This window comes from Aphanomyces astaci (assembly GCF_000520075.1).
Source record: "Aphanomyces astaci strain APO3 unplaced genomic scaffold supercont1.1, whole genome shotgun sequence".
Classification (NCBI taxonomy): Eukaryota; Oomycota; class Saprolegniomycetes; order Saprolegniales; family Verrucalvaceae; genus Aphanomyces; species Aphanomyces astaci.
In genome coordinates, this window is record NW_009798264.1 from 1,990,173 (window position 1) to 2,004,695 (window position 14,523).

Consider the following 14,523-nt stretch of genomic DNA (forward strand, 5'->3'; position numbering starts at 1 on the left):
TGGCACCCGGAGCCACGACGTGTGCCACGTGTATTGCGTGCAGAGGCTGCTCCTCACGGTTCATGTCCTCACCTCGTCAGAGATTGTATAAAAACCAACATACGAGATTTGGTCTTTGTATTGAAAATGAAGAGTCATCTACCGATGAAAGGTACGAAGTATTGAAATTTTAACCAATAAGACTAATGTCGGATAGAATTGTCGTATTCGCCAAGTTACCCATACATATTTTTTGACGTTAAATCATTTTTTGTTACGGTTGTTTTACCTGGTAATTAGGTTAAACATTGTGAATAATCCGGATACAATGGAAACCTTCATACGGATAAGTGATGTTTACAAAGATCAAGATATACTTGATGCTCCGTTTCGGCCAAAATGTGCCTGACTCCATATATTTCCACACAAAAAGGCTGGTTGGTTTAAATTATATTACTCGATCAATTTTTCACCAATCGAAAATCTGAACCGTAACTTCTGTTGGTCTTGTCCAGTTCTATCGTTATTACGGCTTATTTTCCTAAAAAATATCAATACAAAGTTGGAATAGCTGTCGAAAGACAAGGCATTTTTTTGTAGTCTTTAAGTATTGGTAGCACTCTCAGATAAATTCTATTATTAATACTACTGTAGTACTACAGTAATAGTAATACTCACAAAAAATCAATAAAATGCCAGTTATTAATCGTACTTCGGAGCATTATTACTGGACATTACTGGACAGTGGGTACAAGTTTTAGCGAATCAAATGGCGTCATTTTATTGCGTCCTTTTGCCCCACTTCATCATGGGACGCAAGCGCGGCGCCGTGTGGAACGAATTTGTGGAGCTTCCAGAGAACGGCGAGCCGCAGATGAAGATGCCACGCATCGAGTGCAAACACTGCAAGGCGACAGTGTCCAAATCTTCCAGCAGAGCTGTATCCCATATTCGTTCGTGTCCAAAGTTCACAGGCGAGCTCCCAGAATCAAACGATGCAGACGATCACCATCTCGAAGCAGTGTACATGATGCGTGCACCTGCAGTCAAGGACGAGGACGTGAAGAAGTTTCATCCCATGAGTCGAATGATCGACCACACCCTGCTCAGGGTACACATACAGTACTCGTCCAAGTAATGCTCAACGTTGTTGATATCCAGGCCGACGCCACGGCCGACGATGTTTCCGTGCTGTGCAGAGAAGCCTTGGAAAACGGGTTCTACTCTGTATGCGTCAATGGCATATTCGCTGCCCACGCCCGTCAAGTGTGAATACATACATCTATCTTCTCGTTGTCCCTAAGCGAACTCCTTCCTAGGTACTCAACCTCCATGAGAAGAAACGAAGCAAGCAGCGGCACTCGCATTCCGTCAAAGTGTGTTGCGTTGTGGGGTTTCCCCTTGGAGCGTCCACGTCCGAGGTGAAGGCGTTCGAGGCAGCCCAATACATCGACGCCGGCGCCCAAGAAATCGACATGGTGATCGCCGTGGGCAAGTTGAAAGGCGGCGACCACGCGTACGTGCTACGCGACATCAGGTCCATCTTGTCCTCGTCCCCGCCACTTAACTCATGACATCAAGCCTAGTGCGGTGGTCGCAGCATGCAAGCGGCCCCACACGAACGCGGTCACGTGCAAAGTCATCTTGGAAACGGCGCTGCTCACGGAAACCGAGGTCGAGATCGCGTCGCGACTGGCCATTTCGGCCGGCGCCGACTTCATCAAGACCTCCACGGGGTTCTCCACGCGCGGCGCGTCCGTGCATGATGTCCAGGTGATGGCGCGACTGGCGCGACCCCACAACGTCCAGGTCAAAGCCAGCGGCGGCATCCGATGCGTTGAGGATGCGCAATTGATGCTCCATGCAGGGGCGACGCGGTTAGGCACGTCGGCAGGCGTGGCGATCACCAAGGGTGCAAATCCCACTTCCCAGTTTCAAGCGTAGATATGACTGACACACATGTGTTTTGATTAACATATTGCGCGTGGGTGGTGGTTGTTGGTGCTATTATTCCTACAGAGGGGCGGCCGTGGTCATCAAAGCGACATGTTGTAGTCCGACACGACGGGAGGAGGCGTGGGAAGGTGGGCGATGATCAAGCCCGCAGACGTGCCCAGTCGCGTGGCGCCTGCTTGGATCAAGAGCTGCGCCTGCTCCATCGAGTGGATGCCGCCGCTTGCTTTGACCTGGACGTTGCGAGGGTGTGCGATTCGCGCCATGGACTGAATGTCGTGGACGGACGCGCCGCGCGTGGAGAAGCCCGTGGACGTCGTGACGAAATCGGCACCCGTGGAGATGGCCAAGTGACTCGCCGTTTCAATCTCTGGGTCAGTCAGCAACGCGGTTTCCAATATGACTTTGCTCACGGCGCTGAACTTCTTGCACGCGGACACTACTGCACTGCACCACACGCATATATATGACATTTAAGCCAAGATGAACGACGAGGTAGATGGATGCACCTGATGTCTCGCAGCACATAAGCATGGTCACCGCCTTTGAGGTACCCCACGGGCACCACCATGTCGATCTCTTCCGCACCCGCCGTGAGACAATTTGTGGCCTCAAGTGCCTTGATCTCGGACGGTGTCGCACCAGAAGGAAATCCGACCACGCACGTCACCTTGACATGATGGCCATTCGTGCGCTTGGACTTTTTTTCAAACCCGTCCAGGACCTATGCGGCATATGAGCAACACGTCCAAGTACACTCGTGCAGTACTTGACGAGCATGTGAGGCATACACGCTGCTGACACAGACGGAGTAAAAGCCGTTCTCGTGGGCTTCGCGGCACAACGCGGCAATGTCGTGCGGAGTCGCGTCGGGCTATTTGTCATCATCATGGAACTATCGTATGCGATGACGTACGCACCTTGAGGAGTGTGTGATCTATGTACCGACTGAGAGGATGAAACGAATCCCCCTTGCCACCGTCATCCTTGACGAGTTTCGGGTCCTTGAAGTCGACCACGCCATCGTCGTCGTCGTCATCGTCCAGTGGTGGCATGAGGGCGCCGTCAAAGTTGGGGCAGATACGCAGGTGGGATCGAAGGCGACTAGTGCTCTTGACGACATTGCCTTTGCAGTACTTGCACTCGACGCGACTCATCTTTAGGCGGGACGACTCATCGTCAGGCAGGTCGTTGAAGAATGACCAGATCACTCCCTTCTTTCGCGGCATCGGAATGGCGTTGGGTTTGAATTTTTGGCCAAGGCGGCTTGGTATCCGTATTTTCCGGATAGGTCATTTCCACATATCTACGCGGCGCCGCGTAAGGGGGCGTCGCAGCGGCAGAGCGTCACGGCCCTGCCGTCGTTCCATCGATCATGGCGCTTCAGCCCATGATACTATTGCATCCCACCATCGAACAAGTCATTCATCGCGTCGATACTTGGTCCTTGCGCTCCAAGATCGGTCTAATCTTAGAAAACTCATTTAAATACACAAAAGCCAATCAAATCAGTTTAATGAGGTGAATGGTTTGTATTTTATCCAATCAATGGATTTCTAAGTGCATTCTGCTGCAAAATTGCCCACGTCAGTTCCAACGGTTGTGGGCTGGTGTGAGCGATGGTTGCTGAGGATGGCGAATCACTTGGTCGATACGCGTCATACGGGTTTGTACTGTCCTCGATGTTGCATGCGACTGGCAAGGACGAGTTCATGGCTACGTCAGAGGTATACCGATGGAAACTCCGTTGCATTCGTACGAAGATACGCCACCAGCAGTTCGATGACGATGTGAGCTTTCTGCGCGACGTGCAGGTGCTGCTGATGTGTGTGTCCTCCCAGTTGGTGCGAGAGAGTCTTTCATGCAAAGTCCTATCGTCCATGGCAACAGTGGGTCTTGGGAACGAGCTCCCTGTGCCAGAGGCCAGACACATTCCAAACAAACACGTCCTCGCCACAGGTGCCACCCCAACGATGCCACTACTGGACAGCATCCTACGTCGTGATGTTCAATTGGCCCTCAAGCAAAAAGCGTACAGCGCAAGTGCTCTCCAGGCGTCCATCGCAGCTCTGGAGGCGGTAGAATCCCCGAGACCTTTGGACCTGTCCAAGGTCCATCCGTCGCTCCTCCGTCGAACGTCGTCAATGATCAAACCAAAGAAGCCAGCCGATCCGTCAACGAGAAAACCATACGTCGACGGCAGAAGAGTCTACATCCCGTTGGAACCCGAGATCTCGGACAAGCGGGAGCTCAAACTGTTGCAGTCTCGGCGACCGCAAGTCGAAGTCAACATGTGTCCGCATCTCCAAGGGCAGCTCGTGACAGTGTACTCCGCCAAGCGTGACCGCTTCGTCAGCGACCAAGCCCTGGGGGAGCTGCGGGGTACGTGCCCAACTTCTGGCCCATCGTTGTGACATGGGTGGTAGATGGTCGCGTGTACGACATTCCGTCCAAGCGGTTGCTGACACTTGAACGTTTCTTTGCGACGCATGTGAGGGCGAATCGAAATGGCCGCCCTGCCGCCCAACACATTTGCCTCCTGGCTCCAACTCGACAAAGCCTCGACCTGCACCTCTTGGCAAGTGTCTTCGAACGTGTTTCGGCTCATGCCAAATCTCTAGACATGCGATCACTACGACGACTGCCTCGACGGGGACGTGAGCTCCGACGTGATCACCGACGAGGATGTGCCGCTGTCCAAGTTGCTGGAAATAGCCCAACAGACAGGGATCGAAGAAGAAGGTACCACCCCGACGAAGAAGCGGGGACGAAAGCCCGGTCCATTGAAGAAGGCTCTGGACACGTCGACGGAAAGTGTGCGAAGGACGTCGAAGCGTCGGTTGGACGAGCCGTCGCCGCCTCCTCGGAAGAGTGCCAGGTCCCAGGTACAGTATGCTGCTGCTCCTGTTCTTCCTTGGGCAATGAACGAGACTTGATATATTGCGGCAAATGTAGAAGGACGTCGTCGAAACGGCGTTGCCGCGAAACGGCACTACGAAACCTCATGTACGGCGTAAGCTACGAAATGGCTTTTGAGGATGCCAGGGTTTAGAATACTTAGTCAAAATAATAATTAAACAGAAAATAGTATAATCCGTCGCCAAGTAAATTGCGTCCGGATAATGATGGAATATGTAACCGCCCACGTAACCGACGGGCCCAACAGTCACCTGTTCGACCATATATATTGAATTGAAGATGGCAGATGAAGCGGACGACGTGGACACGAACAAGGGAGACGAAGGCAGCAAAGAGCCTCGCACGAGAGACGTACGATCATCTCAGCATGCATGGACGTAGCGCGCCCTCATGTTGTTTCTCCGGTGGTGGTAGGATACCGCTGTGACGGCCATGGGCAACGCATTGGAAAAGCTTCGCATTTTGGGCTACGAGAAGGAAATGTCCAAGAAGAAGAACTTTGTCGTGTTCACAGACACGTCGTTTGCCCTCGCTGCCCAGAATGCAAGGTACGAACCCAACCTTGGCAGCATGAGCATTTATGATCACACTGAATGTCCATAACGTTAGTGCGCAATTCAAGAGCTTCCTCGAGATCGTCGTGTACTTGATGAAGGTGTGCGAGCAGGACTTTGTCGTGGACAAGTACGACGACCCGAACACGAGCGTGAACAAGTTGATTCTGTCGCTCAAGATCATGGGGTTCCCACTCGACTTTCCCGCGGCCAAACTCAAGCAAGGGTTTGGCGAGGCCGTGTGCTCGACGCTCGAGTTCATCTGCGACAAGGCGCTAGCAGCAAAAGGGTTTGCGTGGGCGAAACCGAATTACCCGAAAGAAGAGTACGCCGAGGAGGCCGAGGTGGACGAGAACGTCGAGGTAGAAGCCGACGACGAAGTGCCCGTGGAGGAAGAGGACGAGGAGCTGTACGCGATGCGCGGCAAGGCCGAGGAAAACGACCTGGACGAGTCAGCCAAGCAGATCATTCTCACGAGTGTGGACCCGCTGCTATGGAAGACCGAGCTGGAGCGCGTGGGACCCAAGTTGAAGGCCAAGACCAAAGAAGACGAAGGGAAGGAGTGGCATGCGCACATTGAGCAAACCAAAAAGCACAGCATGGTACTACTAGTAGTAGTACTAGTAGTATGATGGAGTACTCGTGACGTAGACGATCACAGAGAACCTGTCGGGCACGACGGCCCAGCTCAAAGCGATTACGACCCAGCTCTCGGAAGTGATCCAGCGCATGGCGGAAAAGGAAAAGCACATCAACAATGAGTTCGATCATTTGGTAGTACCTGCCTATAGATTATTATAAACGCGATGGTTTATTCCAACTTGGTGATTTGTGTAGCGCCAAGAGTACCACCAAATCAAGGAAAAGCTCCAAGGGGTCACGGAACGGTGCAAAGAAGGGTCGGAAAAGGTCAATGCGATGACCACCCAGCACTCGGACATCACTGAGCAATTGCGCGAGACCAAGGTATATATATATATATATAGCGTCATCGTCCGATAGCTGACGTCTGTTCCATCTTGTTTAGTCGGATATGGACAGCAAAGGCAGCAAAATGACCGACACGTCGCCATTGGTGCAGATCAAAGCTGCCCTGCAAACGCTCAAAGTGGAAATCAAAAACTTTGAATTGCGCATTGGGGTCGTGGGGTACATATATATATATATATATATATATATATATATATATATATATATATATATATATATATATATATATATATATATATATATATTGAAAAAATCATACTCCTGTCCAAATATAAGTGTTGATCGTTGGAGTGACGTAGACACACGTTGCTGCAGTCAAAAGCCAAGCAAAAAGCAGCGCACGGAAAGCGCTCCAACGAGGCGAGTTCCGTGGACCCCGAGTACGACAACAGCGACGACGACTTGGACTAAAATGCTCAAGTAATATCCCACTGAATGAAATTAAACGTTGCCATCCCCCCAACGACATAAATATACACCTACAAACCCTACACGGCGATGTGGTACTGTGCTTGGTTGTACATGTACGCGTGCCCTGACGTGGAGCCCCACAGCTCGAGCTCGTCGCGGAGTCCCACACTCACTTCACTGCGAAACATTCGCTCCACCTCTTCCCATCGCCAGCGCTGCAAGATGAATGTCACACATCCGAGCTTGAGAGACTTGAGGCCGTGGATGTCGGCAAACACGAGCATCGAACCGACATTCGCTTCATCTAGCAAATTCACGGCGATTCCCTACATATATATATATATATATTCAGTTTGGAATGATATTTCGTGGCCAAAGTAAAACGTACCTGGAGCAGCATCGACAGGATGGACATGTTGAATGAATGGGCCGTGTCCAGCAAGTCCATCAAGTCCCCGGGCAGCACCCGCAGGCGGTCCGTGTACACGAACTCGAGGAGCGCGCGGACGGTGGACTTGGGCTTGTTGAGGGACACGGCGCCGCAGAGGCTTTCGAGCATGCCGGTGTGCAGCATGCGCCGCATGTGCAGGGACCTCGTGAGGAAGAGCGAGTGTGCGTGCAGGGGGCCATCGTTAGTGTCGAAGCAGAACACGACGTCGCTTTGGACGGGCGAGTCCACGAGGCTCACAATGTCCGTGTACCAACTGGACTGCTGAACGATCACAGAGTGGTCCAGGTTGGGCTCGATGGTCTTGACGGTGCTGTTGGCCCACTCGCGCGTCTCGAGGTCCAACACGACAACAACGTCCGACGTGGAATGCTTGTCGCTGTCGTTGCCGATGCCGCCGCACACCAGCATGTGACGCGCGCTGGCCGAGAGCACGGCCGTGTGCCGATACCGCGGGGACGGCGGCACGCCTTGGGTCTGCACGAGGGACCACGTGGCTTGGGAAGGCTGCTCATGTGCCCCAACGATGATCTCCACCATGTACAAGTCTTGGCAGGGGGCCGACAGCGCCCCTCCGAACACGAGGATGGAGTTGGTTGACGACGTAGTCGAGGGCTGGATCCACACGGCACTGTGGCCGTATCGTGCGCCCGGGATACTTCCACGGGAGTCGGGGGTTTCCCACCGAAGGTACGTCTCCGACAGATGCAGGATGTTGAGTGTGCTGAGGAGGTACCCTGGTCCGGCGCCTCCAAAGACCACCATGACGGAGCACGCGTCGCCGTACGAGTTATGGGCGCGGATGGTCGTGGCCGAGTGCGCCATGCTGGCCAGTGGGGGGGTGCCGAGCACCGTCGGACACGTCCAATCGAGGTGGTTGTCTGGGGCGACGTTCAAGCAGTGGACGTCGTTGTAGTACTCCTTGGTGCGGACGTTGCACCCCCCAAACAAGAACAACCGGCAGCCGTCCCCTTGCAACGTCGGATCCCGCGTCAGCGAGTGGCCGACGCGACCGAGCGAAGGGGACGGAGTCGACAGGGGTGGGAGTTTGGACCAGATAAAAGCCCGGGTGTCGAACACGAGCAGTTCGTCGTTGGGTTGCTGGGCGTGACCGCCACCGCACACTAGGTACTGGTGGGCGTCCAAGGCGCACGCGGCGCTGAACACGAGCGACGACGGACACTCGCCCGTCGTGTCGACTTTGGTGCCGTAGCTGGCGTCCATGTCCAGCACGAGGATGTGCTTGGGGGAGATGTAGCTCGGATGCATGGTGGAGTGGCAGATGCCGCCGACGACAAGAAGTCGGTGATGTGGGTCCAGGAGGCACAGGTGGCCGTAGCATTCAGGGACCCCGTGGGAGTGCGTGCAGCCCTTGAGTTCTTCGCTGAGCAAGTACCGAATGCTGGGAAAGAAGCCAGTGAGGGCGCCGAGGACCCCGCGGTGAACAACGAGGTACCGCAGGCACGACGACAGCAGTTGGTGAAGTTGGTTCTGAAAGGCAAAGTTGGCTACGGATCGGATGTTTTGTATCGACAGGTGCTGGGAGCACTTCATTTCAACGAGTGACACGAGGTGCCGGAGGTCAAAGTACAAAGCCAAATGTACCAGGTGCTGACACGTGGACGGGTCGTATGACGGCAGATCGACGTCGTCCGAGTACAAGTAGACCAGAAACAGACGCAACGACGGCAACGAGCAATGCACGCGCAGAGAAAGTCCGCAAAGCGTTAGCTGCGATCCGTCGTCGGTGACTTGGTCGAACGACACGGGGCTCTCGTACACTCGACCTTCGCGGATGCATGCCAAGACAGAGGCCATTCTACGCTCCATGGTTAGTGAATACAAAGCATATTGTGGCGATATACAGTACCTACCGATGTGACCGACACGACAGAACCAGCGAATGCGCTGGGATCGACTGGTTTTCCACAGTCAACACAACGTCGGCCGTGGCCGTGTCGTCCAGCAAAGCCGTGGTCGTGGCTTGCTTGAACTCCCACGACGGGCAAAACGTGTGGATGAACTCGACGTCGGACGACTGCTCCGTGCCCACCATCGTGTTTTCAATCAACTCGTTGATGTGGTCAGCATCCGAGTACGCCACCAGAGCCTACACACACATGCGAATGTAAGCGCGTCAAACTTGCATGTGGACGCACACAAAACTTGAGTTCGTCGTGGGGGTTGGCTCGCAGGGACAGCGTGTGCAGCGCCGAGTGCTTCCGCCCAGAGTACTGAATCGATCCGTGAAGGAGGCGGCCCGTGTGGGAGCAGTACATGCGCACGACCGAGTGATCCGTGGACCCACTGCGCGAGCGACATCAAATGTGTGTGTGAGGAGTTGGTTGCATATCCTGCGCGAGATGGAATAGACATACCTGAGAATGAGATTGCCGCTTGAGGTGTAATATGACCGCGAATAAGACGGTTTGTCACCCTGTCGTTGCGGTGTCAACCTACAACACCATACCCCCCCCCGCTCAGCATCAGGTCATATCATCGCTCTCATTCGTGTATACATACCCCCAGTCGAGTTTGCCATTGAGCAGGCTAAATTGATTGAACTCGTCGTCGATTGCAGACACAAGCAGCCGCTGGTCGTCCGGAGAAAAGCAAATGGTCAAGTTCTCGCCTTGCGAAGTGCACGTGTAGATAGGGGTCGTGTCGGGGCTGCGCGTGTCCCACAACTTCATGGTCTTGTCAAAGGAGCACGTAGCGAAGAGCGTTGACGACAGATTGGCGAACCTACATCGCGGTGAAAACATGAGCGCCGCGCTTCGGTCAGTCCAACAATGCGAACCTGGAAAGGTTGATCTCTTTTTCGTGGATGTCGTCGAAAGTGCGCACGATCTGGCCGGTCTGCACGTCGTAAATGCGTACAGAGTGGGAATTCCCGCTCACAAGGACATGCTGGTCGTTCAAGTTGACGTGGACTGAGCTTAGGTGGGGAAACGGAACGAACTGCTTGGTGGGTTCGTGGGACCTGGTCGAGTCCATCGAGCACATGGAGATGGTGCCTTTCTGAGTTCCGACGATGAACCTGTCTTGATATTCGGGTTTGTGCAGCCATGACAGCCCTAGAACCTGTTCAGTTGGACTGAGTTGGTGCGCCTTGGACACGTAATGCGCGCGGTTTAGTGCGTGGTTCCACACCACGACTTGTCCAGAGAACGTTCCAAACACGAGCAACGATGGATCGCGTGGATGGTACTCGAACTGTCGGGGATTGAACGGCAGCTTGGACATCAGCGACGACTCCATGAAGGTATCGCGGGAGCTGCACAGCACCCGAACTTTCCAAGGGTTCATCACCGCCATCTTTTTTCCACAGTGGCCTGGAAATGTGTTGTTGGAACTTACTAATCCTCTGTGGGACAATGGGATATATTAAGTTTGAAAGGCAATAGTGCATTCCCTTAAAACAGAGATGGTCTCGAATGTTCGTCCACCATCGATTTCATTGCAGCGACAGAGATGGCGATCGCGTCTAAACCTCACGAGATCTATCGTGAAGCTGTTCATGTACATCGAGGGTCTCTGCCTTTCTTGGTTTGGACGGGAATATCATTATGGATATCAGGGTGGGAGCATTGTCGCTCCTCTCGTTAGGTGATTCCGTCGCATAGAAACGAAGCCATATAAAGTTGGACAGGTTTTATGAGTATAATTCCTTCAAATCTTGCTATGATGTGACGTTGTCCATCATAGTTCGTGGCCTGGGATTGGCTGGAATAGATGTCCAAGAATTACGTGATGTTTATGCACCAAGTCACAGAAGAATCACTTTGAAGTTACGTTAAAGTACTTCATAAAGACATTTTCGCTCCAACCATTTGAAGTACTGGAATACCCTTGCGGCCAACTCGAAGCATGGAGATTGTACTGTGGCCAGGGCACATACTGTAGGTACAATCCGATGTGTGGAATCACAAAAGTTGGGTTCGCAGGCCAAGTCCCGGTTGAAGTCGCACGAGCCAAAGACCAAGTGAAATATTTGATGGTTTTCTTGTTTCGAATTAACAAAGACATTCCCACTCGTAACGTTAGGGGGTGGTAATGGCACTGGAGACGATCCCATGCTTAAACGTACCAAAGTACCCCCAAAGCAAATTCAACTACGTAAACTCGGTAATAAGATGCCGTCGGTAGTTACAGTAGTTGTACCTGAATACAAGTTGTGTTTAGCCCATTTGTGAAACCCTGCAACAGCATGCATGAGTTCTGGCGACTCTTCGAGCTTCAAGAATTGCATAACGTCAACTCGAAGTTGCCCCCACTTGACTTGGCCTTTTGCGATGTACGTCGACACAAACGACTTTTCGACGTCCGTCCACGTAAACTCAAAGATCCCCGTCAATGACGCAACCTACAAACGTCGTCATTTCGATCTGAATCACCTCCAACCGTAGGTACGTACGTACGTGTACACCGAAAACAACTCCAATAGCTAGTGGGATTGCAGCCTCCGTTACGATAGGACACACCACGCTGCCAACTGCTGCACCACACAGAAATCTCAGCACTGTGGCAATGAAGTTGCTGGGATCGTCGTTGTTTCGATCATTCGTGCCACCATTGCGAAAGACAGCAGTTCTCTACAATACGATGATGCGTAAACGTAAACGCAAGGAATATGTGGAACTAAAATGACCGTAGCGGGAGCTTCCGAGACGCCTCCTTGGCACAGCGTTGAAGGCGCTAGGGTCATGTCAACACATGATGCGTAAAGCACTCTCCAACGTACACATAAACACTCGAGCACCAGCAAAGCCTAGCACGCCCATGGCTGTAATTCGGAGCGACAGGTTATTGCCGCGGGCTTTCAACAACGCGAACCGAGGTGGCATGCTTGGGCGCACACTTACGGCGCCACTTCGAGTTGACAGCGCTCGAACCAGCGTGCCCTTGGCCTCCACTACTCGAATTGATTAGCAACGTTCTAAGGATTGTCATGGGATGTGCCTACCGCATCTAGTGGCTTGCTTTAGGAACATCTCACTCTGCAATTGACTGAGAACCGGCCCACTCTCACGTGCGAGCATTTGTCGGGGGTCGCGTAAATACCAGGTTTGATTATCCGGATTTTTTCACACAGCGGTAGGACTGTCTGTGATTGGCCAATTCCAAAAGTCACCAAACCAATCAATGCTATTTTTGCTGAATTGTGTCAGTTGGCTCAGATTAGGTGAAGCCAATCGTTCAAAAGTCTCTTCACACACACGGTAGTAGGGCATCACATCATAAACAGATAGCACAGCTCCATCACAAGCACCACAGTATTGCTCGTCGATTTCACGCTCAAACCCTTGTGTTTGCATTTGAAGGCAACGTCACAATGAAGTTGGTGGTAAAGATGCGTATGTGAATTCTCCGGATACGACTGTATCATCTGGATATGTCGTACCTGTAACCGGATGCCCCAAGCTCGCCAGTCGCACATTTTGAATTTGGTGATATGCTGACCCAGTCGATCCGTGCAGGTACATGCCGCCGCCTTCACAAGCGGAGGGACTCATGCTTGTATACCTTATAGTTGAACACAAGTCCTCGTTGGTTCGCACTCTTGTGGCCCGCGCTGTGCGCTCTAGCGGTACATTTCTCCGTTCATGTACATCCTTCCTAACGGCTAATACATACAGCGGTGTCCGCTCCGCTGAAATTCAATGGCCAGCATTTGGCTGTGCGCATGACTGCTTTGGGGGTACTCGGTGCCGCTTGTGTGTCCACTTTCAATGGTACGCTCGCATTTCCGTCCACATCCTGACATTTCCCAGTTGCCCAGTGCCAAGCCGCCATCACCCGCACCCTCAAGGTACGCATGCTTCATGTGCATGCAGAGAATACATGAGAGTTCCCAACACATTTCATAGGCTGAAAATGCGTCTGGCGGGGGAAGCAGTGGCAAGAAGAGCGACGACCCGGTGAGCCGCTTGATCGACCAATACGCTGGTTCGGTTGGCCAAGTGTCCTTCGGTGGCGCCGTGGGATTCTGCGCTGGCATGGCGGTCAAGTCCATTGGAAAAGTGGCTGCCGTGGCTATCGGCGTGGTGTTTATCGGTGCTCAGGTACCGCACATCGCGGACGTGTGAGAGAACCCATTTAAGCCTGGTTCGTTTAGATGGCGGCGTCGGCGGGGTACATTCAAATTGACTGGAAGAAGGTGGAGAAGGATGCGATTGCGGCTGTGGACCCCAATGGCGATGGCAAGATCACGCCTGATGACTTTAAGATCTGGTGGAAGAAATTCCTGGCGCTGTCCAAGCACAACTTGCCCTCCTCGGGTATGGTCTCACTACTTTGCACACATGAGATTCCGACTTGAGTAATAACTCTAGGTGGGTTTGCGGCCGGGTTTTTCTTGGGCCTCACGTACGCCTAGTGTACTTGGGCTGCATCGTAGACATTCTATGCTGTGATAACCTATCCATGTCCTTCCTGCTAAGTTTGGCCGCCTTTGCATCCAAAGCGTATCTATCATGCACGGTCGATAATCCGGTTAAAATGGCTTGTGATTGGTGCATTTTTCCACCTGTTGGGATATCCGGATGCGGTGCCGATTTAAACATCGATTGCGAAACTCTTCAGTTTTCGTTTTGCCATGATGCGAACAAACTCGCCGCCAGACGTGGGATCGAACAACTGGGGCAGGGACATGGGGAGTCGCCGCGAGGACTCGTCCGTTCCTCCGTTGGACAAGATGGACCCGGGACTGGATATCACGGACTTCGACCGCCAAGCCAAGGCCAAACATGTCTTTGTGCCACGACCTCGACGGGTCACGTCGCCAGAATTGATCTTTCGCGGCGCTTCCCTTGATCGGTACGAAAGGACCGTTGATACACACGACTCAAGGCAATACGTTGTTGCGTGTAGCTGCGAAAAGGAAGAGTTGTGCTCCTTCAATGAGGAGAGCGTTGACATGGATGTCGAATGTGGGGACAAGTGGAATTTCCGCTCCATTGGTCGTCCAGATGTGAACCTCGACACCCCACCCACCCGTGCAGGGAATCCAGTGATCATGGACGAGCGCTTTCACGAACATTCGAATGTGTCGTCGTCCATGCTGTATCGCCCCATTGCGCGACCCATGACCGCCATGCCCAATGCCGAGCGAGTTGCGTGGTGGAATGCTGCCTCCTCCTAATCCTGCTCCAACAGGGGTCATCATGCTCTTCAATCCGTCGTCCTCCTCACCACCGAGTGCCACGTCACCCGTTGTAAAGCACCATCCCCTGTACACCATTTTGAACGCTGCAAGCCCAGCGTCCG

At 52.9% G+C, this 14,523-nt stretch overlaps 8 protein-coding genes across 15 annotated transcripts; 5 read left to right on the forward strand and 3 right to left on the reverse strand.

The window, feature by feature from the left end:
• Positions 1 to 787: 787 nt before the first annotated feature.
• H257_00689 (deoxyribose-phosphate aldolase) lies at positions 788 to 2,428 on the forward strand (the record flags this gene model as incomplete). The annotated part of the gene is made up of 4 exons (XM_009823488.1): positions 788 to 1,090; positions 1,141 to 1,245; positions 1,299 to 1,516; positions 1,566 to 2,428. 4 exons carry the CDS (start codon positions 788 to 790, stop codon positions 1,921 to 1,923), a joined length of 984 nt encoding a protein of 327 aa, XP_009821790.1. The 3' UTR covers positions 1,924 to 2,428.
• H257_00690 (deoxyribose-phosphate aldolase) lies at positions 1,375 to 3,176 on the reverse strand. The gene is made up of 4 exons (XM_009823489.1): positions 2,853 to 3,176; positions 2,702 to 2,806; positions 2,442 to 2,656; positions 1,375 to 2,379 (listed from the first exon to the last, which is right to left on the reverse strand). The coding sequence occupies exons 1-4, from the start codon at positions 3,159 to 3,161 to the stop codon at positions 2,016 to 2,018; spliced, it is 993 nt and encodes a 330-aa protein (XP_009821791.1). The 5' UTR covers positions 3,162 to 3,176; the 3' UTR covers positions 1,375 to 2,015.
• A 332-nt stretch (positions 3,177 to 3,508) lies between these two features.
• On the forward strand, positions 3,509 to 5,037 carry H257_00691 (hypothetical protein). 4 transcript variants are annotated; one of them, XM_009823492.1, is made up of 4 exons: positions 3,509 to 4,314; positions 4,359 to 4,510; positions 4,554 to 4,817; positions 4,888 to 5,037. In XM_009823492.1, the coding sequence occupies exons 1-4, from the start codon at positions 3,552 to 3,554 to the stop codon at positions 4,966 to 4,968; spliced, it is 1,260 nt and encodes a 419-aa protein (XP_009821794.1). In that variant the 5' UTR covers positions 3,509 to 3,551; the 3' UTR covers positions 4,969 to 5,037. The 4 variants fall into 4 exon arrangements, with proteins under 4 accessions (XP_009821794.1, XP_009821793.1, XP_009821795.1 ...); XM_009823491.1 differs by having other exon boundaries at positions 4,359 to 4,817; XM_009823493.1 differs by having other exon boundaries at positions 4,554 to 5,037.
• Positions 5,038 to 5,130: 93 nt separating this feature from the next.
• Positions 5,131 to 6,806, forward strand: H257_00692 (hypothetical protein; the record flags this gene model as incomplete). Its single annotated transcript, XM_009823494.1, has 7 exons — positions 5,131 to 5,202; positions 5,266 to 5,399; positions 5,461 to 6,007; positions 6,057 to 6,179; positions 6,243 to 6,371; positions 6,433 to 6,554; positions 6,695 to 6,806. 7 exons carry the CDS (start codon positions 5,131 to 5,133, stop codon positions 6,804 to 6,806), a joined length of 1,239 nt encoding a protein of 412 aa, XP_009821796.1.
• A 2-nt stretch (positions 6,807 to 6,808) lies between these two features.
• H257_00693 lies at positions 6,809 to 10,580 on the reverse strand. 2 transcript variants are annotated; one of them, XM_009823495.1, is made up of 7 exons: positions 10,055 to 10,580; positions 9,778 to 9,999; positions 9,633 to 9,710; positions 9,414 to 9,561; positions 9,129 to 9,364; positions 7,195 to 9,073; positions 6,809 to 7,132 (listed from the first exon to the last, which is right to left on the reverse strand). In XM_009823495.1, exons 1-7 carry the CDS (start codon positions 10,570 to 10,572, stop codon positions 6,884 to 6,886), a joined length of 3,330 nt encoding a protein of 1,109 aa, XP_009821797.1. In that variant the 5' UTR covers positions 10,573 to 10,580; the 3' UTR covers positions 6,809 to 6,883. The 2 variants fall into 2 exon arrangements, with proteins under 2 accessions (XP_009821797.1, XP_009821798.1); XM_009823496.1 differs by having other exon boundaries at positions 6,809 to 9,073.
• A 479-nt stretch (positions 10,581 to 11,059) lies between these two features.
• On the reverse strand, positions 11,060 to 12,402 carry H257_00694 (hypothetical protein). 4 transcript variants are annotated; one of them, XM_009823498.1, is made up of 6 exons: positions 12,221 to 12,402; positions 11,999 to 12,169; positions 11,906 to 11,952; positions 11,676 to 11,849; positions 11,419 to 11,620; positions 11,060 to 11,369 (listed from the first exon to the last, which is right to left on the reverse strand). In XM_009823498.1, exons 1-6 carry the CDS (start codon positions 12,294 to 12,296, stop codon positions 11,335 to 11,337), a joined length of 705 nt encoding a protein of 234 aa, XP_009821800.1. In that variant the 5' UTR covers positions 12,297 to 12,402; the 3' UTR covers positions 11,060 to 11,334. The 4 variants fall into 4 exon arrangements, with proteins under 4 accessions (XP_009821800.1, XP_009821799.1, XP_009821802.1 ...); XM_009823497.1 differs by having other exon boundaries at positions 11,060 to 11,620; XM_009823500.1 differs by having other exon boundaries at positions 11,999 to 12,402.
• A 307-nt stretch (positions 12,403 to 12,709) lies between these two features.
• H257_00695 (hypothetical protein) lies at positions 12,710 to 13,633 on the forward strand (the record flags this gene model as incomplete). Its single annotated transcript, XM_009823501.1, has 7 exons — positions 12,710 to 12,734; positions 12,788 to 12,844; positions 12,894 to 12,989; positions 13,029 to 13,066; positions 13,125 to 13,319; positions 13,373 to 13,535; positions 13,590 to 13,633. The coding sequence occupies 7 exons, from the start codon at positions 12,710 to 12,712 to the stop codon at positions 13,631 to 13,633; spliced, it is 618 nt and encodes a 205-aa protein (XP_009821803.1).
• A 222-nt stretch (positions 13,634 to 13,855) lies between these two features.
• H257_00696 (hypothetical protein) lies at positions 13,856 to 14,398 on the forward strand (the record flags this gene model as incomplete). The annotated part of the gene is made up of 2 exons (XM_009823502.1): positions 13,856 to 14,073; positions 14,128 to 14,398. 2 exons carry the CDS (start codon positions 13,856 to 13,858, stop codon positions 14,396 to 14,398), a joined length of 489 nt encoding a protein of 162 aa, XP_009821804.1.
• Positions 14,399 to 14,523: the final 125 nt, after the last annotated feature.